The 23,536-nt window shown below is 39.2% G+C and overlaps 13 protein-coding genes and 1 non-coding gene across 14 annotated transcripts; 7 read left to right on the top strand and 7 right to left on the bottom strand.

Annotated features, from left to right (window-relative positions):
* Nucleotides 1–43: 43 nt before the first annotated feature.
* Nucleotides 44–3,310, bottom strand: SMC5 (DNA repair ATPase SMC5; the record flags this gene model as incomplete). The annotated part of the gene is made up of 1 exon (XM_002498027.1): nucleotides 44–3,310. The coding sequence occupies one exon, from the start codon at nucleotides 3,308–3,310 to the stop codon at nucleotides 44–46; it is 3,267 nt and encodes a 1,088-aa protein (XP_002498072.1).
* Nucleotides 3,311–3,627: 317 nt separating this feature from the next.
* Nucleotides 3,628–5,475, top strand: SWC3 (Swc3p; the record flags this gene model as incomplete). The annotated part of the gene is made up of 1 exon (XM_002498026.1): nucleotides 3,628–5,475. The coding sequence occupies one exon, from the start codon at nucleotides 3,628–3,630 to the stop codon at nucleotides 5,473–5,475; it is 1,848 nt and encodes a 615-aa protein (XP_002498071.1).
* A 21-nt stretch (nucleotides 5,476–5,496) lies between these two features.
* On the bottom strand, nucleotides 5,497–6,843 carry MDM10 (Mdm10p; the record flags this gene model as incomplete). The annotated part of the gene is made up of 1 exon (XM_002498025.1): nucleotides 5,497–6,843. The coding sequence occupies one exon, from the start codon at nucleotides 6,841–6,843 to the stop codon at nucleotides 5,497–5,499; it is 1,347 nt and encodes a 448-aa protein (XP_002498070.1).
* A 265-nt stretch (nucleotides 6,844–7,108) lies between these two features.
* Nucleotides 7,109–7,927, top strand: SPO7 (Nem1-Spo7 phosphatase regulatory subunit SPO7; the record flags this gene model as incomplete). The annotated part of the gene is made up of 1 exon (XM_002498024.1): nucleotides 7,109–7,927. The coding sequence occupies one exon, from the start codon at nucleotides 7,109–7,111 to the stop codon at nucleotides 7,925–7,927; it is 819 nt and encodes a 272-aa protein (XP_002498069.1).
* A 25-nt stretch (nucleotides 7,928–7,952) lies between these two features.
* Nucleotides 7,953–8,052, bottom strand: SNR50. Its single transcript, XR_002648428.1, has one exon. It is a non-coding gene; the product is annotated as a snR50 (small nucleolar RNA).
* A 498-nt stretch (nucleotides 8,053–8,550) lies between these two features.
* ZYRO0G01474g (uncharacterized protein) lies at nucleotides 8,551–10,269 on the top strand (the record flags this gene model as incomplete). Its single annotated transcript, XM_002498023.1, has 1 exon — nucleotides 8,551–10,269. The coding sequence occupies one exon, from the start codon at nucleotides 8,551–8,553 to the stop codon at nucleotides 10,267–10,269; it is 1,719 nt and encodes a 572-aa protein (XP_002498068.1).
* Nucleotides 10,270–10,731: 462 nt separating this feature from the next.
* ZYRO0G01452g (uncharacterized protein) lies at nucleotides 10,732–11,442 on the top strand (the record flags this gene model as incomplete). Its single annotated transcript, XM_002498022.1, has 1 exon — nucleotides 10,732–11,442. The coding sequence occupies one exon, from the start codon at nucleotides 10,732–10,734 to the stop codon at nucleotides 11,440–11,442; it is 711 nt and encodes a 236-aa protein (XP_002498067.1).
* A 537-nt stretch (nucleotides 11,443–11,979) lies between these two features.
* On the top strand, nucleotides 11,980–14,379 carry RTS1 (protein phosphatase 2A regulatory subunit RTS1; the record flags this gene model as incomplete). Its single annotated transcript, XM_002498021.1, has 1 exon — nucleotides 11,980–14,379. The coding sequence occupies one exon, from the start codon at nucleotides 11,980–11,982 to the stop codon at nucleotides 14,377–14,379; it is 2,400 nt and encodes a 799-aa protein (XP_002498066.1).
* Nucleotides 14,380–14,832: 453 nt separating this feature from the next.
* Nucleotides 14,833–15,435, top strand: FUN14 (Fun14p; the record flags this gene model as incomplete). The annotated part of the gene is made up of 1 exon (XM_002498020.1): nucleotides 14,833–15,435. One exon carries the CDS (start codon nucleotides 14,833–14,835, stop codon nucleotides 15,433–15,435), a length of 603 nt encoding a protein of 200 aa, XP_002498065.1.
* An 82-nt stretch (nucleotides 15,436–15,517) lies between these two features.
* Nucleotides 15,518–16,165, bottom strand: ZYRO0G01386g (emp24/gp25L/p24 family protein; the record flags this gene model as incomplete). The annotated part of the gene is made up of 1 exon (XM_002498019.1): nucleotides 15,518–16,165. One exon carries the CDS (start codon nucleotides 16,163–16,165, stop codon nucleotides 15,518–15,520), a length of 648 nt encoding a protein of 215 aa, XP_002498064.1.
* Nucleotides 16,166–16,480: 315 nt separating this feature from the next.
* SPO11 (DNA topoisomerase (ATP-hydrolyzing)) lies at nucleotides 16,481–17,596 on the bottom strand (the record flags this gene model as incomplete). Its single annotated transcript, XM_002498018.1, has 1 exon — nucleotides 16,481–17,596. The coding sequence occupies one exon, from the start codon at nucleotides 17,594–17,596 to the stop codon at nucleotides 16,481–16,483; it is 1,116 nt and encodes a 371-aa protein (XP_002498063.1).
* Nucleotides 17,597–17,654: 58 nt separating this feature from the next.
* Nucleotides 17,655–19,037, bottom strand: AIM17 (Aim17p; the record flags this gene model as incomplete). Its single annotated transcript, XM_002498017.1, has 1 exon — nucleotides 17,655–19,037. One exon carries the CDS (start codon nucleotides 19,035–19,037, stop codon nucleotides 17,655–17,657), a length of 1,383 nt encoding a protein of 460 aa, XP_002498062.1.
* A 499-nt stretch (nucleotides 19,038–19,536) lies between these two features.
* PET127 (Pet127p) lies at nucleotides 19,537–21,726 on the top strand (the record flags this gene model as incomplete). Its single annotated transcript, XM_002498016.1, has 1 exon — nucleotides 19,537–21,726. One exon carries the CDS (start codon nucleotides 19,537–19,539, stop codon nucleotides 21,724–21,726), a length of 2,190 nt encoding a protein of 729 aa, XP_002498061.1.
* A 219-nt stretch (nucleotides 21,727–21,945) lies between these two features.
* ANY1 (Any1p) lies at nucleotides 21,946–23,244 on the bottom strand (the record flags this gene model as incomplete). The annotated part of the gene is made up of 1 exon (XM_002498015.1): nucleotides 21,946–23,244. The coding sequence occupies one exon, from the start codon at nucleotides 23,242–23,244 to the stop codon at nucleotides 21,946–21,948; it is 1,299 nt and encodes a 432-aa protein (XP_002498060.1).
* Between the last annotated feature and the right edge of the window lie 292 nt (nucleotides 23,245–23,536).

Below are 23,536 nucleotides of genomic sequence, written 5' to 3'. Positions count from 1 at the left end.
TGATAAAGTTCAAATATTTACGAGCATATAGTAATTTACGTCTTTATGAGTAAAATACGTAATTGGAAGTTTGTCCAAAATTAATCATATCTGACCGTTTCATTGGATCAGGAATCCATGGACCAGCCATGACACAGTGTACTCTCATCTTTTCGTGATAGTACAAGTCCGTTAACAATTTTGGAGTAATTAGAAAGTACTGTGAAGTGTTTTCTGCACAAGCATTTTCTACCATCGACTTGTGCACTATTCTTTCATTTCGCGAATCCATACCTTGGTTGATTTCGTCCACGACCCTAAAAGGAGCTGTTGTAAATTCTTGTAAAGCAATCATATAAAGGACCGTTGACACTGCTCTTTCACCACCTGATTGGGTATGGGAATCTAACTTTTTTAGAACTGCATTGTCCCTAAACTTAACCATAATCTCAATCTTCCATTCAGCAAACAAGTGAGGCTTCTCTAAATGGACAGTACCAGCACTACCCACGCTTGTAAATAATTTGGAAAACCTTGTGGAAATATTACTTATCATAGCATCCAGCTGGGGTTCCAAAACGTGCTGATTCTCTCTCAAGAGATTTCTTATTTCGTTCAATTCCTCGACTTGTCGAGGCAACGTTTTTTGTAGACCTCGTAGCTGCTTTTCCACTTGTGATAGAATAGTTACAGAAGACTCATCGTGATTTAGCATGCCTATTTCAGACTCTAATCTATCAATAATATCTTGGATGTAAGTTACGTTAAAATTATGGTTCTCTTCATAATTGGTAGCACGGTCATTTACCTTATCTTTTGTTTCTTCATCATAAGTCTGAATTTGAGATTTCCATTCTCGATATTCATCAGTATCACGCATCTCTTTGGCGTTCCTTTTCTTGGCAGCATATTCTTCTTCGAGCTCTGCTTCCCGCTCAATGAAGGAACGAAGAACATCGTTCATAGAAATATTCAGATTTTGAGCTTCAAGTTCTGCAATATCAGCATCCGCCAATTCTCTCTGGTGTTGGTTCATCTTACCGACAAGAGAGACCATTTCTCGTAAAGTTCTGGTTTGCTTTTGAAGTTGTGTTGATATCTCAGCTTCCACATCTTTAATTTTTTGTGTAACATCTTTATTTGATTCGTAGGTTATTTGTCTAATCTTAACCTCTAAACTCTCAATATTGCTTTTTGTCAGTGAGTGTTTTTTCCTAATTTCATTGAGGGAATGCGCCCGTTGGGCTATCATGTCATTCTTCAAATTATTGTCATTCAGTTGATGTTTAAGATCATTTTTTTCTCTGGATAATTCATCCAGATCATTACGTAGCCCAACGTGTCTAGACTTCAATTGAGCCACCTCTTCATTGATCCGAGTCTTTTGTTCCTCTGACATGACAGATTTGTTGTAAAACTGAGTATTTTTGATATTACTATCCACTGAAAATACTTGCTTGCTGCCATATAAGGATTTTCTGAAATCGACAACTCTGTTCCCATGGATGATCCTCCTGAATAGAACTTCGCCATTTTTAGCCGGTTTAGATAATTTTGATAACTGTTCAGAACTTAACTCTTTTCTGGAAACTGGGACGGTATGCAGATTACAAATTTGACAAAGCATACGAATGACATTTTGGTCACCGGTGACAAAATCTGACAAATAACTCTCGAAACCTGCATTCCTTAGTACTTGCCGATCTAACGGTGGTCTCACATTAGCATCATTTAACTCTCTCAAGTTCACTTTAAATCGTTTCAAAACATCATCACTAAATTGCTCGTAGCTATCGGCATCCACTATGGTAAATGCCTTGCTCGTGTTATAATCCACACAGTGATTTAAATATCGTGCAAATGCTGGATTTGTCACAGAAACAGACATTATTGGCGGCTCTAATACTTTGCCGCGCATCTCAGGTCTGCTTCTAATGTATAATACGGCAGCTTTCACTTCTTTCAAATCCGGATTTTGATCTAAAACCCCAATTCTATCATTGCTGTTTAACGAATTTAATCTGTTATCCATCTGTTTCTCCAAATGTCTCATATTGTGGTTGATACCACTTGCTCTATTGTCAAGTTCTAAGATGGACTCGTTTAAATTAGCTTCCCTGAGGATTAAATCATGTCTTTGGCTCGTTATTTCATCAAAAACCGATTGTGAAGGTAATTCAATTGTTTCCAAAAGTTTATATTTATTTTCTAACTCTTCTCTAGTTTTTGCTGCTGTCTCTTCCAATTTTTTGGTTCTATTTCGATAGTATTCTATTTGTTGTTCCTTCTTTTCAATTTCCTCCCTAATTGATTCCAATTCTTGTTCAACTCTTCGATAAGATGCTTGGTCCTCTTTCAATTGTTTGTCTTTGAGATCCCTTTTATTTGAAAGTATCTCTAACCTCTCCTCAAGATTCTGCTTGGCGTTACTGAAGGGTTTTTTGTCCTTACGCAAACTTTTTAGATTAGCCTTGGCCTGATCAAGATCTCTCTTATAATCGGCCAATTTTTCCTTGTGGTCTTTTAGCTTGGCATAAGGTAAAAGTTGAAGGTGTAGTTCAAGCTCGCTTTTTTTAGATTCCAGTTCTTTGAAAGCCTTTACAGATTCCGACAATTTCTCCTTTTGAACTAGCAATTCATCGTACTTTTGCTTGTTTAAATCTAATTCCCTTTGAGAACTGATCTCCTTGGCTTGTAAATCCTTTAAAAGTTCTAGCACGTCTAGTAATTTTGCATCTATGGATCGAGTTGTCTCTGCCAGTAACTTATCCGATTTCAACCTTGCAAACTCTTCTACACGTTCCTGAGAAAGAAATTGACACAGATTGTCTAATTGGATGTTCAACTTCGATACAAGCAATCTAACATCTTCTTCAGAAACTACACGATCATTTATCATATATCGGGATTTAGACTTGGATTTGATCAACTCTCTTGTAATTTTGATTGTGTCAGCTTCCGAATCTACACCAGGCATACCTTCGACCTTGGGAGAATTCTTTAAAGTAATCTCAATTGACCCTCTATCTTCCCCATTTTTGATAAAATCCTCCACTCTTTTACTTCTCTTGATGAATTCTGGTTTACCTGCTAGACCAAGACAGACCGCACATACAAATGTAGATTTACCAGAACCATTAGGACCAATAATCATGTTCAAAGACGGCGAAAGATCGAATTCTGTCAATGTATAAGTAACGAAATTCTCTAATCTCATCTTCACTATAGCACCGGGATGAAATGGCGAGTAATCGACGGTACCCAACTTCAGCTTCTTGGAAGCAGGACCATCTTCGGCGTATTCTGCCAGATTTAACGTTGTAGAAGCCATCGTAGACCAGCTTAAAACGGGTTCTTTTCTCTTATCTTTGTAGTCTATTTGATGGACTTTTGAACGCAGTAACAGAGCCGACTAATACACCCAACAAATGGTGATAAGCTGTTCAGTTGACTGAAGCAATATTTCTAATAGCGATCTAACCACTAGCCAGCACCCACTGATGCCTTAATGCCCGCCTTCTCGATTTACACGTGATGGTGAAGTTCTTATAATGGATGATGTTATTGTAAAGAAGTACATCAACTTCTTAAACATTACTACAAGGCAAGAAAGCCGTGTGAAAGTAAAAAGCCAATCTCTCTGGAACCATGCCGGTGATATTAAGGTCTCGCCATAGACCAGATTCCACTCCTGAAGAAACTCAGAGGCCTGCTAAGACTGCTGGCAGGCGCGGTAAGAGAAGTAGAAGAGTTGATGATGAGAAAGATAACAGCGATTCTGGAATGTCCGATAGTGAGACGGGCTCTTACGGTAAATTCAACGGTAATGGTAGACCTTTTGATATTATTGCTGGTCTGCCGTGTTCCTTGGAGGTGCCTCAATACAATTCAGCATTGACACATCCGCTGTCGGTTAGAGATTCAGCTGTGCTTTACGATTCGTTGGTAATATCTAGAAGGACTTGGGTTCGTGGTGAGATGTTTGAACTCTACTTCTCGAAGCCAGCGAGGTCTATCAAGGAGGAGTCGAATCAAAATAAGCAAGATGCTATGTCGCAGGCGATGACCGTGCAAATTCGTGATAAGATGCAGAAGATGTGCGACTGTAATATGATGGGAGGACCTCATCAGTTCCCAGTGAGACTATTTATTCTGAAGAATGAAGAGCTAGAAAAAAGGTGGCAGGAGGAACAGGATTCAAAGAGAAAGGAGAAAGAGGAAAGGAGGAAAAGAGATCAAGAGGAAAAGAAGAGAAGAGTAGAGGAGAAGAAGCAGAGCCAGTTACAGAAGAAGCAGGAGAAGGAAAAAATAATGCAAATGCATAAGGAAAATAAGGCTCGGGCTAAGCAGGAGATGGAGGCCATGAAGTTGAAGAGAAAAGAAGAAGTTAAAAAATCTAAAGAGGAACATAAAAAATATAGGAAAACTGGAGATTCTGCACCTCGTACTGTAGTTTCACCCTTGAGAAAGACATCTCCTCCACCTACGAATCAATCGGTTAATGACCCCAAGATGATTGCAAATTTAAACCTGATGGCGCAAAAAGATTCAAGATTGAATACCCTTATGGGAACAGTGGCCAATGGTGAGGCAACTTTGGAGCAGGTTGAAGAGTTCAAAAAATTCATAGAAGTTGCCAGGAAGATGCCAGCTCCACCGGGATGGAGTCCTCCGCCTGGTTTAGTACAAGCAAAGAAGGACGCTCCTGAACCTGGAGTGGAGAAACAACAGGTTAGAGAACAAGAGTTCAAAGAAGAAAAGATGGATAATGCCATCAAAGTTGTAGTCAAGGAGGAGGAGAAAAAGGAGGAAGAGAAAAAGGAAGAAGCACATAACATGGTGAAGAATGAAGATAATGATACTAATGCATCTATGGCGGAGCCTGATAAAGATAAGGAACCTAAGCGTAGGCGAAGACCTAGAGGTTCTGTTAACGAGGAGGAAGACAAATCGATGCAATTGACAGCATTTCAGCAAAAATACGTTCAAGATGCCCAAATAATTATAGAATTTACAGAGTATACTCATGCAAGATACATGCTGCCGCGTAATGCAGTGTTGGAGTATGTCGAAGAGTCCAATGACTATAAACTTTCATGGATTATGGTGCATAACAAAAAGGAGATTGACAGGTATAGAAATAGAAGGATTAAAGATATGACGAAGGGTAAAAAAACTGATGAGGAGAAGAAAGCCATTGAAGAAGAATACGATGTATACGGTGATGAGATGTGTCCTTCGCCACTTTTTACACCAATGACAGTAGTTTTCTCCGGAATTCATAAGAAGTTCAATCCCATAATGGTTCACAGCGTGGAACCGCTGGAGAAAGTACAAAAGGAAATGAGTAGCATATTGAGCGTGGGGACTAAATTGTCAGGTTACAATTTATGGTATCGATTGGATGGTTACGATGATAAGGATCTTGCAGAAAGTGTAAGAGTTGATCTTACTGAGCATGAGTACGATTTGAGAGGTAAACGTCAAAAGAAATAATTAGATTTATTAATTAAGTAATTAAGTAGAATATTGTAATTGGATACCAAATTTGTTGGGATAAAATGTTAACTTATTTTCAGTTGATGGAACTTCATTAATTTCGTTTCGTGGATTAGTCTTACAGAATTCTGTACCTGCTGAGAGAAGAAACCCTTTAAATTTACCTTCCCAAAGCAGTCGTAGGTTTTTATCTTTTGATGAGGTACTTAGTTTCCAAACGCTAGTAAAATTTGATTGATTAATTCTATTCTCAAACTGTTCTATCATGGATTTTTCTTTGTCGATCTTCTTTAAAGACGAAGAGAATGCAATGGTTAAATCTTCCAGTAATTGTCGTTCTTGTGGCGAATTGGCTCTTGGTGATATTGAGTTCCTACTATCGGGTGCCATCATGTGGTAGTACATTATACGATCTTTAGGTTCAGACGCATGCCCATTAATTTGTTCTTGTAACTGAGGTGAACTTTCTTGGTACCCACGGCGCCAAAATTCACATCCAAATGAAAGGTTTGATTCTATTGAGTACAGGTTAAAATCGTATTTGGTAGAAAATGTTGATGATGAACTTGTCTTTGCGGTATAAGTGGAGGAAATGTGACCAAAAAGTGGATTCCACGTTAGCGTCAAAGTCTGTGGTCTACCAGTGGTGGGTGAATGTGTGCAATACCTTAGAGTAGTGGAACATCCAGGACTCAAAGTAACTATACCTAACCATACTTCGCCACCTAAAGAAAGGCTAAAATTATTGTACAATGATGTCTTCAACTTGGAAGGTGTCCCCAAGAAATTGTGTAGATACCTGTATCCACATAAGAGGTCATTGGTGGACATTATCACTTCATGTCTATTCCTACCAGTATCATGTTGCCAATAACCTGTCAATATGTTAAATCCATTAAAGCTACTAACGCATTGTAACGTCAGTTGCGTACTTTCATTGAGCCTTTTGATGAGCATGGCTTCCAGATTGGGACTTGGATATGACATTTTCCCATAGTAAAGCGATCTGACATGATTATCACCATTAGAACTGGGCTTATGCGTGTAATAAGGTTGTACGTATCTGTAAGTGTCCGTCACATCTTGTAAACTGATAGAATTAGAATCGTGTACCAATTTATCCATGTTCTCAGCATCTGTATATAGGTAAGTCATCGAACCGTTGAATATCTTTCTACTAAAGACTTCCATGGTATTAAACGTATGAGGGGTAGAATTGTTCGATAGTTGGAACTTGAACTGGTTGGGGACTGGGAAATCCAGTATATTCCTCGAACTGGCCAAAATATTGGCATAGCTATTATCGTAATTCCAATCAGTGCTCTTTTCAAACTGTCTCTGAACGTAATCCATATAGTCTAGCATTATTCAATTGGATGCGGTCAGAAGGGCAATAATTCCCAGCTTCAATATTGGGAGCCTAGAGCTTTTGGTTCTTCCCTTTGCCAGAGAGTTCCTTCTTGGGCATCATCATGAAAGAGCGCATCGCCCTAATGATGTTATCCACATGTTAAACAGCATTCAAGGCTAAAAGAACTGGTATACAAACCATCAAAAATTCCACTTGGATTAATCGTCTTAGTGACGTCGTGATAGACTGAGGTTGAACTCTCGAGATACAATTTGATCGATGGAGAATCTCCAGTCCAAGTTGGACGAAACGGAGGCTAATTTGGAAGTATCTAAAAAGTCGACATCAACTGCTCGTAGCAGTAGATTGAACGTCAGTGGCAGCAGTATTAGTTCACAAGCAGGTAGTGAACGTAAAAGGTCGAGCAGTAGGACTTCTAGTGGTAAGAATGTCAAGAGTTCGAGTGATATCACGTCGGCGTCCAAGATCTTTAGGAATCTGTTGATACTAGAAGACGATTTAAGGCATCAAGCTCATAGGCAAAAAATCCTCAAATGGGAATTCACACTTTTCCTATCTTCATTGGCAGGGGTTGCTGGATTTGCATTTTATGAGTTGTATTTCACCCATGATGCCATTACAGGATTCCATAGGTTCATTTTACAGTTTCTGCTGCTGTTCATAGCCATTACTGTAGCTTTATTCCATCTAGGAGGTGAGTACAAGAGAACTATTGTCATTCCTCGAAGGTTCTTTACATCCACAAACAAGGGCGTTCGACAATTTAACGTTAAACTGGTTAAAGTTCATTCTACATGGAATGAACAGTTTACAGATTACGTCAGATTTGTTAGTCGTAATGTGGCATTCATAAACATCTACATGCTGACCAAGACTCTAAGGCTAAGTGAATCTAACGCCCTAGTGACATTTTGGAGGTCAGTAACTATACGATCACAACCTCGAATAGGTGCTGTCGACGTCAAACTGGTCCTCAATCCAAGGGCATTCAGTGCGGAGGTCAGAGAAGGTTGGGAAATCTACAGAGATGAATTCTGGGCTCGTGAAGGTGCAAGAAGACGTAAGACAAGACTGTAGTTCTACTAAAGGAAGTTTTCCTAAGCATGGCTCAGAGTAGCGGTTCTGATTATATTCTTTGGATTATCTCAACATCAAAATGTTCTGCTACTGATCGACTATCAAATTGTTCATCATTTGCCATGAAATTAGGTCTCTTCTCTTTCCAGTTCGAGAATTACGTCAAATTTCCAAGCAGTAATTGCCCAGAGCCCACTGGCTCTTGCAGCAGTTTTCTCTTTTCTTCTTTGACAGTGTTTATGCATTTGCAAGATGCAACTACTTGCGTAAAAGCAATGATTTGCTTTACGATAGTAGTCTTCGAGAGTGAAGTAAAAGTTTTTAAAGGCTTTTGTCGTCCATCCTTTTATCATTCGCAATGATTTTCAAATTTTTCATTTATCGCGGTGGATGTTGCCGTCTGGATTTCCGCTCGCTCAACAATGGTCCAATGATGGTAACGATACGCTTTTGATGTCAGTTGTCATGGCGGGATCTCAACATCGATAAGATTGATTAAGTTTTTGATTGGGGACCCTTGATAAGGATGGATACGAGTATAATATAAAAAATGGATGGAATATTCAATTAAATCTCACCTCCATTTGGAATGCGACGGTAACCGACAGCCGAAATAGCACAAGATGTCTGACAGTAAAAGTCTGAGGATATCTCCAGTCCCCTCCCTTGGGAAAGGTGACGTACAAGTTTATACATCTGCAGGTCGTATCAGATCTATTCGTTCGAGAACTGGAGCAGGTGAGGTAAATTACATCAATGCAGCTACCTCTAATGATGATAATCAGTTGTTGGCAGAAATTGGGTATAAGCCTGAACTGGAAAGAAAATTTTCCACTTTACAGGTCTTCGGTATTGCATTCTCAATCATGGGTCTATTGCCCTCGATTGCCAGTGAACTAGATGACGGTCTTGCTGGTGGTCCAGTTTCTACAGTTTGGGGGTGGTTTATTGCCGGTATCTTCATCTTTTTAGTTGGTGTAACCATGGCCGAGAATTCAAGCGCAATTCCAACGGCCGGTGGTCTTTATTTCTGGACTTATCATTATGCGCCTGAAGGTTATAAAGCAGCGATATCGTTTGTAATTGGTATTGGAAATTCGTTAGCTTTGGCTGCAGGAGTTTGTTCCATCGATTACGGATTTGCAGAAGAGGTGCTGGCCGCCGTTGTTGTTTCCAAAGATGGGAACTGGGATATAACCCAAGGTAAATTGTATGGTGTGTATGCGGGATGTGTGATCCTCACCATCATGGTAACGTGTGTTGCATCGGGATGGTTAGCAAAGATGCAATCCATTAGTATCTACTCGAATTTGTTTATCATCGTGTTATTTTTGATTGCCCTACCCATTGGTACGAAGGTTAATCGTGGTGGATTTAACGATGGGAGCTTCATCTTTGGCAAATTTGAGAACTTGAGCGATTGGTCTAACGGCTGGCAATTTTTCTTGGCTGGGTTTACACCTATTGTTTGGACTATTAGTTCTTTTGATTCCTGTGTACATCAGGCAGAAGAAGCAAAGGATGCCTCCAAAGCTGTCCCCATTGGTATTATGGGGTCGATCTTTGTATGTTGGATCTTAGGATGGGTTATTAACATTGTTTTGATGGCATGTATTGATAAGGACATGAACCGTGTTATGAATAGCCCTTACCAATTGGGTATGGCACAGATTATATTTGATTCGCTGGGTAAAAACTGGACAATTGCATTTTTAGCTCTAATGGCCTTCTGTCAATTTTTGATGGGAGCATCCTCCATGACTGCAGCTTCAAGACAAATATGGGCTTTCGCAAGGGATGACGGTATGCCATTATCCAACATTTTGAAGAAGGTTGATTCTAAATTCCATGTTCCCTTTTATGCTTCTATCTGTAGTGGGCTAATGTCCTTAGTTTTAGGTCTATTGATTCTAATCGATGATGCTGCCGCTGAAGCACTTTTCAGTCTTGCCATCGCAGGTAACTATTTGGCGTGGGTAACTCCCAACTTCTTAAGACTTACCTGGGGCAGAGATGTCTTCAGACCTGGTCCGTTTTATTTGGGTAAATTTTGGTCACCGGTGGTCAATTGGACCACAGTGGTTTTTATGGCATTCATCATCATTATGGTTATGTTCCCAACTCAAAAGAATGGCATTAACAAGGAAAATATGAACTACGCTTGTGTCATTGGACCTGGTACCTGGCTCCTCTCACTGATATATTACTGGGTCTACAAGAAAAAGGAATACCATGGTCCTAAATCCAACTTGGACGATGAAGAGTATGCTGACGCTGTTGGACCTGAAGTTTTGGACGCTATTCTGTCTACCGATTACAGTACAGGTTACAAGGCTGTGTGATCATGCATCTATTCGTTTGGCTTTTGCCTTGATTATATAACGGCACTATATATATATATTTGTCATGTATATTTTACATCATTCTATTATTGTTTTTATATGAGTGACACACTGACACCTGGCTCTTTTCTTTTTTTGCTGCTTACGGCAGCCTGTTGCGACGGAACCCTAATTGGCTGAAAGTGAGCCCTAGTTCCGGGTATATTTTTCCTTCACGGCGGGATTTGACCGAACCCGCCATCAAATCTGCTTAATCGCGGTGTTCAAAAGAGTCATACTGGTCTCAAGGGCTCATCGTATGCTACTCTGGGAAGCATAAGCCTTCAAAGGCGTCAAATACAAACTGATCAGTGCGGTCGCTCTAGAATATTTAAACTAAAGGTGTTCCCACTTGTTGAGATTGCTCAGAGGTTACTTCCTTTCAATGAGACCATCAATATAATACCTGAACACAACCACTAAATGTCAGCTCTAACTCCACCAACACATTCGATTGACCTCGAGACGGGGAAACATTCAAGAACCGTCCAACCACTGGATAGTCTTGAAGAATTGGATCAGGCTTCTAAGACGCTTTGTAGGGCATTTGCAGATTCATCAGCTAATGATTATTTGCTAAGGAAATTTTTCAAACTATCATTAGATGAACCAATGTCCAGATGCCGCTTAAATGCAATGCTAACATATTTGATAGCATGGTACCATGACTTGGGAGGTGAAGTCGTGCAGGCCAAGGATTTTGATGCCGTTGGTGTTTGGTCGTCGCCTGGACGTCATCTACCACATACCTACAGTGATGATCCCAAATTTAACGAAATTTTCTTCGAAAGATTAGATGAGCGCAAGTTGGAAGTATTACCAGCGGGAATGGACTATTACTACCTTTTCATGATTGGTAAAGATCCTACACAACGCAACGTCAGAGGTTCCGTGAGGAAAATCTTAGAGGATTATAAGAAAAGGGCTGACGAAGATAATTGCGCATGTATCTTAGAGGCCATTAATGAGCATGCAAAATCCGTTTACGAATATTTCGGCTACAAAGTCGTTCAAGAATTTAAATTCGGTGAAGGCGAAATTAATGAAGACGGTACATTGGACCCAAACGGTAAAGGTTTCACGGCATACCTGATGATTTATTACAAGGCTCCAGAACTCTTGAAAATAAACTAATGCATGGAGTAAGTAAATAAATAGCTGGATAAATAACTCGGAATACATTGTCTAGAACAATTGACGATTTGCAGTGTTCTTGAAGCCCATATAGTTTACCAGTATACCTATAAGAGGACCCTGTGTCACGTGATACGGATCCATACGGAATGTGTCCGGGTAATACCTGTTCGAAAACAACAACACGTTCAACTTTCTCTTCTGCCCCCCTTTCAATCTATCAGCTTCTTGTCAGAGTAAAAACTCGAGTAACTTTGGAAATTATAAAACCTAAGCTAGAGGTTGGATTAGTTTCCTGTTGTTTATCTTTAAGGATCATTGAATCCTATTTATTGCCATTGATTCAGCTGCTGTTGCCGCTGTTGGATTCTTCCTTTTCAAAAAAGAACTAAGGAGCTGTTTTAAGTTGCTAGTGTTTTAGGTTTGGCATAATAGTGAACAATAGTAACTATAACGGCAGTAAGAATAAAGCTCGCTTGGGATAATAGGATAGAGAATTCCCTTTAAAACCATTTTTTTTTTCTCTTTCTTTGCAAGATGATGCGTGGATTTAAGCAAAAGCTTATAAGAAAGGCGACTGGTGGTTCTTCCAGCACAAATAATAAGAAGAAAGACAAGGAGAAGGAGTCCTCGACGTCGGGAGGTGTTAGTAGAAGTGGATCGACAAGTTCTAACTCGAGTTCCGCTCAAAATACCGGTATTGGGGGCGGTTCGAGTAATAGATCTTCATTAGAAAAAACCAGAAATCCACAAGGGAGCTCTGGTTCGTCTTCGTCCTCTTCTAAGCAACATTCTTCCTCATCTAATTCAAACAAGCAAAAAACCAGTTCTAGTGGTAGTAATGGTTCATCTTCAAGAGGTTCAAACAATAATAGTAGAAATGCGACACCGGTTTCTAGCAGTTCAAGGACGAGCGGCGGTGGGTCTACTACTCCAGGACCTGGAACGACCTCGAGATCAGACAATGGTTCAAGCACACCAACCTTAACGGTCACTAGAGATGGATCAAGACAACAACAGCCAAACGCTTCACCACAGACGAATTCTGCAAATGGTTCTCAACCTACTTTTATTGGTGCTACTGCGGCAGTACCTCCCAGCTCTCCTACGGGCGGCGGCGGTGGTGGTGGTGGTGGATCCCCACCCGTTTTTGCATCTCCTTTACAATCTAGTGCTGCTTCCATGACAGGCTCAGCAAAGGATCTCGCTGGACCTCAAGCATCACCATCGTCGCCAACGGGTATAGATATTCCGAGATCGTCTCATTCTTTTGAAAGATTACCCACGCCGACTAAATTAAACCCTGATAGTGAATTAGACCTCATTAAGATACCTCAACGTCATTCATCATCAAGATTTGAACCTTCACGTTATACACAATTGGCGAAGTTACCTGATTTTGAATCAGTTTCACCAGAGGAAACAATCCCACTTTTCATCGCTAAAGTTGATCAATGTAATACTATGTTTGATTTCAACGATCCCAGCTTTGATATTCAAGGTAAAGAAATCAAGCGTACCACTTTACAAGAATTAATTGAATTTATCGTGACAAATAGATTCACCTACACGCATGAAATGTACGCTCATGTGGTTGCCATGTTTAAAGTCAACCTTTTCAGGCCCATCCCACCTCCAGTAAACCCAATCGGTGATGTTTATGATCCTGACGAAGACGAGCCGGTCAATGAATTGGCATGGCCGCACATGCAACTAGTTTATGAATTTTTCCTAAGATTCGTGGAAAGTCCTGATTTCAACCATCAAATTGCCAAGCAGTACATCGATCAAGATTTTATCATTAAATTGTTAGAACTATTTGATAGTGAGGATATTAGAGAAAGAGACTGTCTCAAGACCACATTGCATAGAATATATGGGAAATTTTTGTCATTGAGAAGCTTTATTCGCCGGTCCATCAATAACATTTTCTTACAATTCACCTATGAAACTGAAAGGTTCAACGGTGTTGCTGAACTTTTAGAGATCTTGGGGTCTATTATTAACGGATTTGCTTTACCTTTGAAGGAAGAACACAAGATTTTCTTAGTTAGGGTCTTAATTCCACTGCATAAAGTTCGCTGTTTATCATTATACCATCCACAATTGGCCTATTGTATTGTGCAATTTTTGGAAAAGGAACCGTTACTAACTGAAGAAGTTGTCATGGGTCTACTACGTTATTGGCCAAAGATTAATTCGACAAAGGAAATTATGTTTTTAAACGAAATTGAAGATATTTTTGAAGTCATTGAACCATTAGAATTTATTAAGGTGGAAGTTCCACTTTTTGTTCAATTGGCAAAATGCATTTCATCGCCACATTTCCAAGTGGCTGAAAAAGTTTTAAGTTATTGGAATAATGAATATTTTTTGAACCTATGCATTGAAAACGCTGAAGTGATTTTACCGATCATTTTCCCGGCGCTCTACGAATTAACTTCACAATTGGAGATAGATACGGCAAATGAGGAAGATGGAACCTCGGATCCATATATGCTTGTTGAACAAGCAATTAATTCTGGCTCTTGGAATAGAGCCATCCATGCTATGGCTTTTAAGGCTTTAAAGATTTTCCTAGAAACAAACCCCGTACTTTACGAAAATTGTAATTCATTGTACATCTCTAGCGTTAAAGAAACTCAAAAACGTAAGCAAGAACGACAAGAAGAGTGGCACCGTTTAGAGGAATATGTGCAAAAATTGAGAGTTAGTGGTAATGCGCCAGCAAAGGCACCAGTAGGTGGGGTACCTTTCCATTCTTCCACCACCACTACAACTACAACTGCAGCGGTCCCAACAGCTATATTATCTTCAAACAACTCAACCATATCATCTCATGACGAAGGTCTTAAAGTGACAAATCCTTCGAGAACAAAGGATTTTGAGACGACTGCTGCTGGAGCCCAATTACAGTACAATCAACAACAAAGATAAATTAAAAAATATTAACTAAGTTAAACAAATCATGAAGACTAAATTACACAGATATTAATATATCAACTGATCGCCATCACTTTTATTATTGAAAGAGAAGGAAATTGTATTTATACAATCATTCATTATTATTACTACTATTATTATTGTTCACACAAGGGCGTGTTGTTAGTTACAAAATTGGGTATAGATATAGAACTTTATATTATTTAGACACGCGCTAATTATCAACAATTCGGTTTTACCGTTTTGTTGATTCAACAACGGTTTACGTGGCTCGCAAAAGGGCTGAAAGAACTGTACCTCCCCGTGTTAAACTTGCTCTCAAGATATTGGATATAAAAAGGATGTGGGGAAAGGGGATAAACGGTTCTCATTGTTCCTAAGTATAATAGAAATACATAAAGAATCCTCGAGTAAGTCCAACTATCTGAGTTAAGCAAATTCCCCAGTATGAGACCTTTTACCGCACCACGTACGCTATTAAACATCTTTAAAACAACATCCTCCAGGGGTATTAGCACTACTTTTAGACCAACAAGTACAAGGGCTACACTTTCTGCATTCCAATTGAGGCCAACAAAAGTTGCGACCGGATTAACATTGGCAGCATCAATTGGCATTGGTACACCATGGGTCTGTAAAACAATTTATAACGATGCTATTGTGGAGGTTAATTCACCAGCATCACTACATAAGGGCCAAGAACTTGGATTACCATCAAGAGAACCTGAGACAACCAGAGCTAGAAGTCGTTTCAATGGTAAATTGGATTACAGACAACTATGCTACGGATCAATCCTAGGTGTGTTTTTAGGGGTCGTAGTTGGTAAAATTTCATCATTACTGGTCTTCCTAGGTGCTTCAGCCTATTTGGGATTACAGTTTTTACAAAATAGAGGTGTTATTGATAAGGGTTCTACTCAACGTTTATTACAAGGTTTCACTGTAAAGACAAGTAGAGAATCTATTGATCTTAACACTTTAGTGTGGGAAAGACCAAGTTTTAAAGTTTCATTCCTCTTGACCTTTATATTAGCAGCTGTCAATATATAATAGTAAGTGAGAAAAAAAAATGCATTTCATTGGTATGCCATATAACATACATAACAACACAGGAGTTTTGGCTTTAGTTCGATCATACGTAGTTCTTCGAACGAACTTTAAAGAAGAATTGAATGACCACTGCTTGTAGGACACTTATGCCCACCATGAGACCCATGATTAGTAGTGATAACCAAGTTAGTCTGGAATCGGTTGATTCCACGGTGTACATATTTCTCCATTCTCTTGCCCTCAAATAATTCATGGCCTTAGTAATCTTTTGCAAATTTCTGTCGATCTCTTCAATTGCATTATTAGAGATTGCATCTTGTGGTGAACTGTTTTCGTCTGGGATACCTAAATTTCCCTTCTCTAGTTCAAGGACAACTTCCACTTTCTTCAAAGCAGTTCCGTATGAATTGGTAAAACAGAAACTGTATTGGCCTAAACCAAATGATTTCAAAAGAAAATCGGAATACTTCTTTTGCTTTTCAGAGATAATTTTAGTTCCATCTGGAGAAGTAATTTCAAAATCAATTTCAAAATTTCCACCAGTCAAAACTTGATAACTGACAACTAAAGAATCCTCATTATCTGTTAAATCATAGTATAGGCATTCTTTTGAAAAAGCTGGCAATGCTATGGAAAATGGTGCATAATTGGAAGATTCAGCTTTCACCGCTGGAATCAGACAGCAACAGATAACTGCAAGTAGATGGGGCAAAATTGATTGCAATTGCATGTCGTTATGACCTCTCAAAAAAAGTTATACTTTTGTGTCAACGTGTCAATTGAGAAGGTGGGAATCAAATAGAAAAAATTCTTGACACCTGATAATATTTCTAATTCCACTTCTCCTTCGTTGCTTTGTTTTGTTCGGGATTTCTTGTAGTTTTTCATCTTAATTCTTTATTTTTTTTTCAACCTTCCAGTGTATGGACACGTATTTCTCAAAGTTACGCGTTACAATAAGATGATGGAATATCTCATAATAATTTTAGAGGATCAGCATGGATTTTTAGGGCCTTATAACTGTCGCCATCTGTTTTCTCCGGTCTTATTTTTGCCCTAGGTAGGTTTCCCTGCCCATAACGTTCATTTCTGCCTTTTTCTGGAGGAAAATCTGTCTCTGTAGCTCTTGAACCGTTGTCATGTTTGGAAGGTTTGATTCTGTCACTCTTTGTAGTATTCTAGTGGCAACGGCGGTGTCCCTTTGGGTCATTGGAAGGTATTGAACCTGCTGCCGCTGATTTGACATCAATTGGAATAAAAAAACTCCCCTATGCACTAACTTATTGCACCTACAAGGTTCCTTAACATTTTGCACGTATTTCATTGCAATATCGACACCATAAGGGTCAGCGTCTGTATAGATTTCCCAGCGTTCAATGGCGGTTGTCGAAACTTGTAGCTTGTGTAAGAACAGTCTGGTCAAAAAATCTGGATATCCTTTACCAGTGACAATGATACAGTCGTCGTAGTAGGAGGGGCTGTATTGCACATCGTTAACTAGTTGGTTGTATACTGCTTCCTTCTCCAGCACTAAGAGACGAGTAGTCGCATTTCTTCCTGGCACGATCTGACACAGGGAATTCTGATCCATATGGGGAATCAAACTAGAATGGTAGGGGTTGATACGTTCTTCACTGCCCTTGGTCAGTATTCTTATCTCTTGCGTAGTAAACACTAACCCTTTTTGTGCAGGAATCACATTTAGGTTATCTCTAGCGTTGGTCAGTTCCAAGCTTTGAGCAATAGTATTTATCCAGCGATCTACTGTTACCTGTTTCCCATACAATTCCACATTAGAATAAAACAGATCACGGTTAGTCTTGACAGTACTACTCGTGAGACACTCCTGGATTGTCTGTAAAAGGTTTAACATGATTGCAATTCGGTTGGAATTTTGGTGGGCGGCAACTGAAGAATATAACCCGTGGTCTGGAAACTTTAGAGATATGGGGGATTTGCTTTTAGTCCTTATAAGTATGTTGACTGGTTGCTGATGTTGCTCCAAAGAGTTTTTTGTTAAGCTTAGTATGGTTTCGATAGTGCCGCTGATGTCCTCATCATACATGTTCATGTGAATGGTTCTTGTCCGCGGCAAGAGTGATTTGTATAAATCATCTTTGGTACTGCAGTCATTCATATAATCAATCAAGCCTTTTCCCATCTTTTCTTTTCAACTTTTTTGATTCTTCAAAGTAATGTGTTGGAGGTTAAGTTGGTTTTTATAAAAACTTCTCACGTAAATAATTCAATCTACTTATAATCGTATCTTTATCCATGTAGCAGCCCTTGATCCACCTAGAATCGCTAGAGTAAGCACTTCTCGCGTGTAAGACTCTCCTGTTGTCTAAGATTACGCAACTGTTGGGCGGCAACTTAATTTCAAACTGATTGCTCTTATCAGTTATACAGTCCTCAAAAAGCTCGAGACCGTTTGTAAAATCGTTGAACATGTGCCTTTCAGCTAATTTACTTTTGCAAGCGTCAGATTCTGGAGATTTGGCGTGGATACCAAAGGTAAAAGGCGCCTGAAATGGCGGTGAATAATTAACGGCTTTTATCAAACCGTCAAAGTAATCATCCAGAGTGTTCCCCTTGTGTGACTCGTGGTGTTCGATCATAGGTTTTGATTGATAATATCTCTTATCACCTCTACTGTAATGGTAATTGATAGGCACGTTTTGCAGCGCCTGGTAAGATATAGTATCCAATTCACGAACTTCATTTGCAGCTCTAAATCCATCGACAAATACGTTAACTCCACCAGATCCCTCCTTTGGGTTGTTGATTGTGTGTAGCAGTTGGTATTCTGGCACATTTTCCATGTATAGTAGATCCATGTGAAGCGGCAGTGCTAGATTTGAATAAGCTATGTTGGGGGTCTCATTATTGGCACCTTTCACATCAAAAGTTTCACCATAAAATGTATTCCTGATGGGGCCAATTCTCTCTGCGATTTTTTTAATAGCACCATGATCGCCCTGAGGAACACCATTGATAAAGACTATGCCAAATTTTTGTAAAGTCCTTAGCAACTGATATAAATGGTTATCATCGTGCGTATATGCCTCATAATCTGTCCCCATTACTTCATCCCTATGGTTGTTCAAGGTCTCCTCGTCCCAAAACAAAGTCTTTGGGTTAGGTGAGGTGATTCTCATCGATTCGGTGACAAAAGAAGAGCCTTTAAATTTATAGATAAACTCCAATGGATAATTGTAGCTATCGCCATCTTCCCATTTGATACTAACAAACTTACCCTCCGGTGTCACTTGCACACTTATGGGAGTGGTAGACAGTGGATTACGGGATAACTGACTTGTAGTAAGTAATTTTTGACCTGTAGTTGGATCCACGGATTTTGGCGATCTTGAGGAATCTCTCAGGAACAGATTATTGAAGGCAACAGTGTATGGTTTACCGTCTGGCAAATCATCACTCACAAATGTTATAGTAGTAGATTTATCATTTGACAATGCCTTGATAATCCTTCCACTATCACGCAAAGCAGCCACATCAAATCCAATTCCATTTGAGTTTTTTAGAAGTGGGACAGCTGCAGAATAAAATCTGGTACATTTCTTGAAAGCACTCCTGAGATACATGATTACGCAATTCGATACTGTTCTACAGTTGCACCAATGCGATGCTTGCTTCCACCACCTCTACCTTATACTGTAGTGTAGTTGGTTGGTTATATACGAAATCATTCCTGATCGTAAGCGCCATGAATTACTTTACTAATTCCGGGAATTATAGTTCCACTTCTGCCATCCGTGCGATATCAATCGTTCCCCGTAAACATTAGAACCCCTTTATCCTTTGGGGTATTGCTATCATCTCTCGAACTTAGTCTTTTTGAAGCATTCACTCGAGCAGAGTTTATGCAACTGCACTAAAGTGAAAGTCTTTGAATCATATGAAACTGCGATTTAATAGCTGAGACATCCTGTTCGTGCCTTTCTTAACCGGCTGTTATCGCTGAACTACTATTGTTGTTGTTTAGAGACTGTTGAAGATCCCTTAAAACCTTCTTCCCGATATGGTCGAGATGAGCCGTGCAGAACGATTTGTGATTTTCACACTATTAAGAATCTTGAAGAAATGAGATGCACTGAAACCACTGGTATTCTGGAGGATTACCAGCCAATAATTTGCTTGGTTTCACCTCTTTGGCCACTGAGTTCGATGTACCGCACATCACTTTTTCGTACCAGGTACTTTTACCGGGGTCATTCGTTTGCTAGGTCCAAATTGAGACGGAAACCTGCCAAAAGATATGTTATAAACCCAGATAGCGATAAAGGCAGTAGTAGCGCTAATATTCCTGATGCCTCGATAGTGGCTAGTGTGAATAATGTACAGCAGATGAGTGTGGATCCAGAAAACGGGCAATTTCTGGGGACTAAAAACGATAAGAGTTTGGTTAAAACTAAACCACCAAGGCTGACTCACGATTTGGCAAGAGTACTCTACCAGCCGTTGACTTTACATCAATTGCAAGATTCAAGAACCGGTGTCTACAATTTTGAGCCTGAATTGGAAATGATTGCACCTGATATGCTGGAACCAAAGGACGATGGTGAATTACCGTTTATTACTCCACATAAAGATGAGACTTTACACAGGATGGCAAAAATTTCTAAAAGTGAATACGTTTCCTCTACCAGTTCTATGACATCCTCCTTATCACAGCTGCATTTCTTGTTATCTGGTTTTAGACCACTCAACGCAGTGGATCTGCCGTTATCGAGAAGATTTCCCGACAAACATTTGACGTATACACAAGGTGCTAAATTACCAGCAAGCTTTATACTGCGAAAATTGGATGATAAGGTTACCTCTATTGATTCTGATAAAAGTCTCGATAGGGAAATTGTTTTGTCGATACTGGGCCATTCATTGGAGGAATTTCTTACTGATAGAGCGCAGAGTCAGCCCGAATCTTACCACTATTCCCAAGTGGATTCATTTCTTTTAAGGTCTCAGCTAGATGCATACGATTCCAAGCTTCCAGGGACTGGTGTGTTTGATTTGAAGACTAGGGCTGTTGCCGCTATCAGGCATGATTTGTCCTTTGTGGAGAGTAACAACAATTACACTGGTTACGAGATTGATAGAGTATTTGGAGAGTTTGAATCATTGGAAAGAGAATTTTTCGAATTGGTTAGAAGCACGTTGTTGAAATATTCCCTGCAGGCAAGAATTGGTAAGATGGATGGAATATTCGTTGCGTATCACAATATCGCTAGGATGTTTGGATTCCAGTACTTACCGCTAGAGGATTTGGATTTCATTATTCATTCTTGCTACGATTCTAAATTTAACTTTGCACTGTCATCCAAGAACCATGATTTGAGATCGATCTATGGTGATCAAGTTTTTTTTACGCAACAGCAGCGGGATGCAAGGAAAGTGGCATCTGCAGTCGCAGATAAGGAATTCAAGATATCTATCCATCTCTTCAAAAATATTTTAATGCATGTAAAGAATTTGTTAAATTCTAAAGGCATCAAGAATTGGCAAAAATGTAAAATTATGATGCAAACCGTTACGAGTAAAGATACAAATGGTTCCAAGTCGCTGAGATCTGTGGAAAAACCTGTTTTGAAAGTGGTAGCCGTACCATTACCTGATGATTACGAGGATAAACCACTCCTAACGAAAGATATGGATAACAATGCAATTTCCCAGCAACTTGCTCATATACGTGAGGAAAATCAACAGCTATTAGAAAATCTAGGTGACTCAATAGTTGGTTTTCAAATTAAAGTGTCTCATGAATATAGGGAATCCCAGAAGAAAGAGCTTAAAATTCCTGGCTTTGCACGGCCATCCCAAAAGGTTTTGACACCAGAGTCTTGTGACTACGTTATTGCAAAATTAAATCAAGACTACTACCGTAATTTTAAAAATTTCAAATACCCCAGTTTTTTCCATCCAAAGGATCTTGCAGGTTGGAAAGTACGCACTCAAATTTACAACATTAATAGCACTGAGCAATTGAAGAGCTTGTATGGAACATTCCTAAACCAAAAGTTGCACGTTCTTGAAGAACAGTCTGTAATCATTTCAACCAATCGATCATCCAATAAAGAAGTCTCTAGAAGAATTTCAGATTTAATGGCAGAAGATTTCGGCGGTAAAGTTGAAAAAAAAGATGGTCAAGAACTTTCTGCTCTTAAGAGTAGATTGAGAGCATATGCGAAGAAGGGCGAAACGAGAAGAAAGCTGAGAGATAGACTTTGTTCACCAAAGGTCAAAATAACTTGGGATTCCCAAGATATGGATTAGAAGAAGCTTTTTAAAAAAAAATTCCGTTTGCGTATCGTATATACATCCCAAAATTTATATTATTCTATAAGTTATAGAACTTGTGGAGAAAAGAAAAGGGGAATGAGGATGAGAAAAGAATGCACAACTTTCCTCCACAAGCATTTTTTTTTTTTTTTTTTTTTTTTTAATATGTATATATTTTATTTCATTTTCGAATTCATACCCAACTTTTCGTCTCTACTGTCCCATAAGAGAATGAGATCTTACCCTTCCATGTTGGTGAGGCGGGGGTGTTTGAAGCTCCAGATCACTATTATTCATTTTGAAATTTTCTAATTCAATTATCTCTCCATTTTCTTCCTCATCTCTCAATGGTGCCTCTCTTCTATTCCTCAAGCTTGGATAATAATATCTGTAATAGATGTACTGTCCACCGATGTAAAAATCCAAAGTCATTTGGAAAAGTGCAAATAATAGGAAAATGACTGATATATTACTGGCCCCAAAGATTAAATATGTGATTTTAAGAGTATCACCACAGAACCAGCTAATCAACAGAATTAGTTTAAAACCTTGGACTGACTTTAACTTGTAAAGAATTGCAATCTGCGGTAATGGTAACAGCGATTCGATTAAAAGTCCTAAAGATCCAATTACTGAACCAATCCAAGTAGATAAGGATTCCCAATTTAAAACTTTCGAAATGATAAACGTTAAGAACAGTTGGAAAGAGGCAAAATAAACTAGGAATTTCCAAAATTTACTTTCATCGTCCCATTGCCAAAATGACTTAAACCTCTTATAACTTGGATCGAAAAACTTTAAAACTTTATAACAAGCCATTAGGAGGCATTTGTAAAGGAACCCCGTTAGATGTTTAAACGAGAGGGATCTTAGCATTAGTCTCCAGTCCTTGCTGAAGAACGGCGGTTTGGAACAGGCAAAATATTCATACCAAACGTTACGGATCAATTGTGAAAACGATTCCACATCATGCAAATTGTGATATTTATACTCTTCCGGTCTGTAGAGTAGTGTTGTTCTCAGTAAAATTAATTGGATGAAAATCATTACAATAGATTGTCTTAATAGTGTAATTTCATATGGCGTTATCAGATAATATGAAATTCTAAGAATGCTTGCAATCATCATCGTCGCACAAATATCAATAGAAAATCCCAGCGCCGTTTTTGATCTCTCAATGCTTAAAATTGTAGTACCATAGGAAAACAGTGGCGTAAAGCTCACCAAATTGTTGGCAACAAATTGCATTGTTAGCCATTCTGGGATGTAAAACTGATCCACTCGTGGTAAATATGATGAAAGTATGTCACCTGAGTTTGCATGTGGTGCGGGTACAGGCACACCTTCAGCAACTGCCGCTACGGCATCTGCTGTTGCAGATGCTGATGCTGATGCTAGTGTACTCAAAATACTCTCTGACGGAGACGCCGATGTAGATGCAGATACCATTGACGATGCAACTGTCGTGACCGACCGTGATAATAATGTTGATGATGAAACGGCCGCGTCCATTTTACCAAACCAGGAAGCAAGGTGGAAACAATAAGTCTTAACAACCTCTCAGCACCTTTAGCACCAGTCTTCCAACAGCAATCAACCCCTCGATCTTTGTCAACCTTTCACTGTCTCCATACCTATTGAGGTCCGGTATCGAGGTATCCATTGATGAGGTTGACCCAATATGGGCTTATTGTCCCGTCACAAAATACGAAGGTGAAAAAAAATGTCAAAACTTGGATCTGAATAAATACATGATGATATGAAATGAATATTTAGTTGGCAGCATTACATATTTGCCTGTTGC

The sequence above is a fragment of the Zygosaccharomyces rouxii genome, assembly GCF_000026365.1.
Source record: "Zygosaccharomyces rouxii strain CBS732 chromosome G complete sequence".
NCBI lineage: Eukaryota > Fungi > Ascomycota > Saccharomycetes > Saccharomycetales > Saccharomycetaceae > Zygosaccharomyces > Zygosaccharomyces rouxii.
The sequence above is the reverse complement of the archived record's forward strand: the minus strand, read 5'-3'. Positions and strand labels throughout refer to the sequence as shown.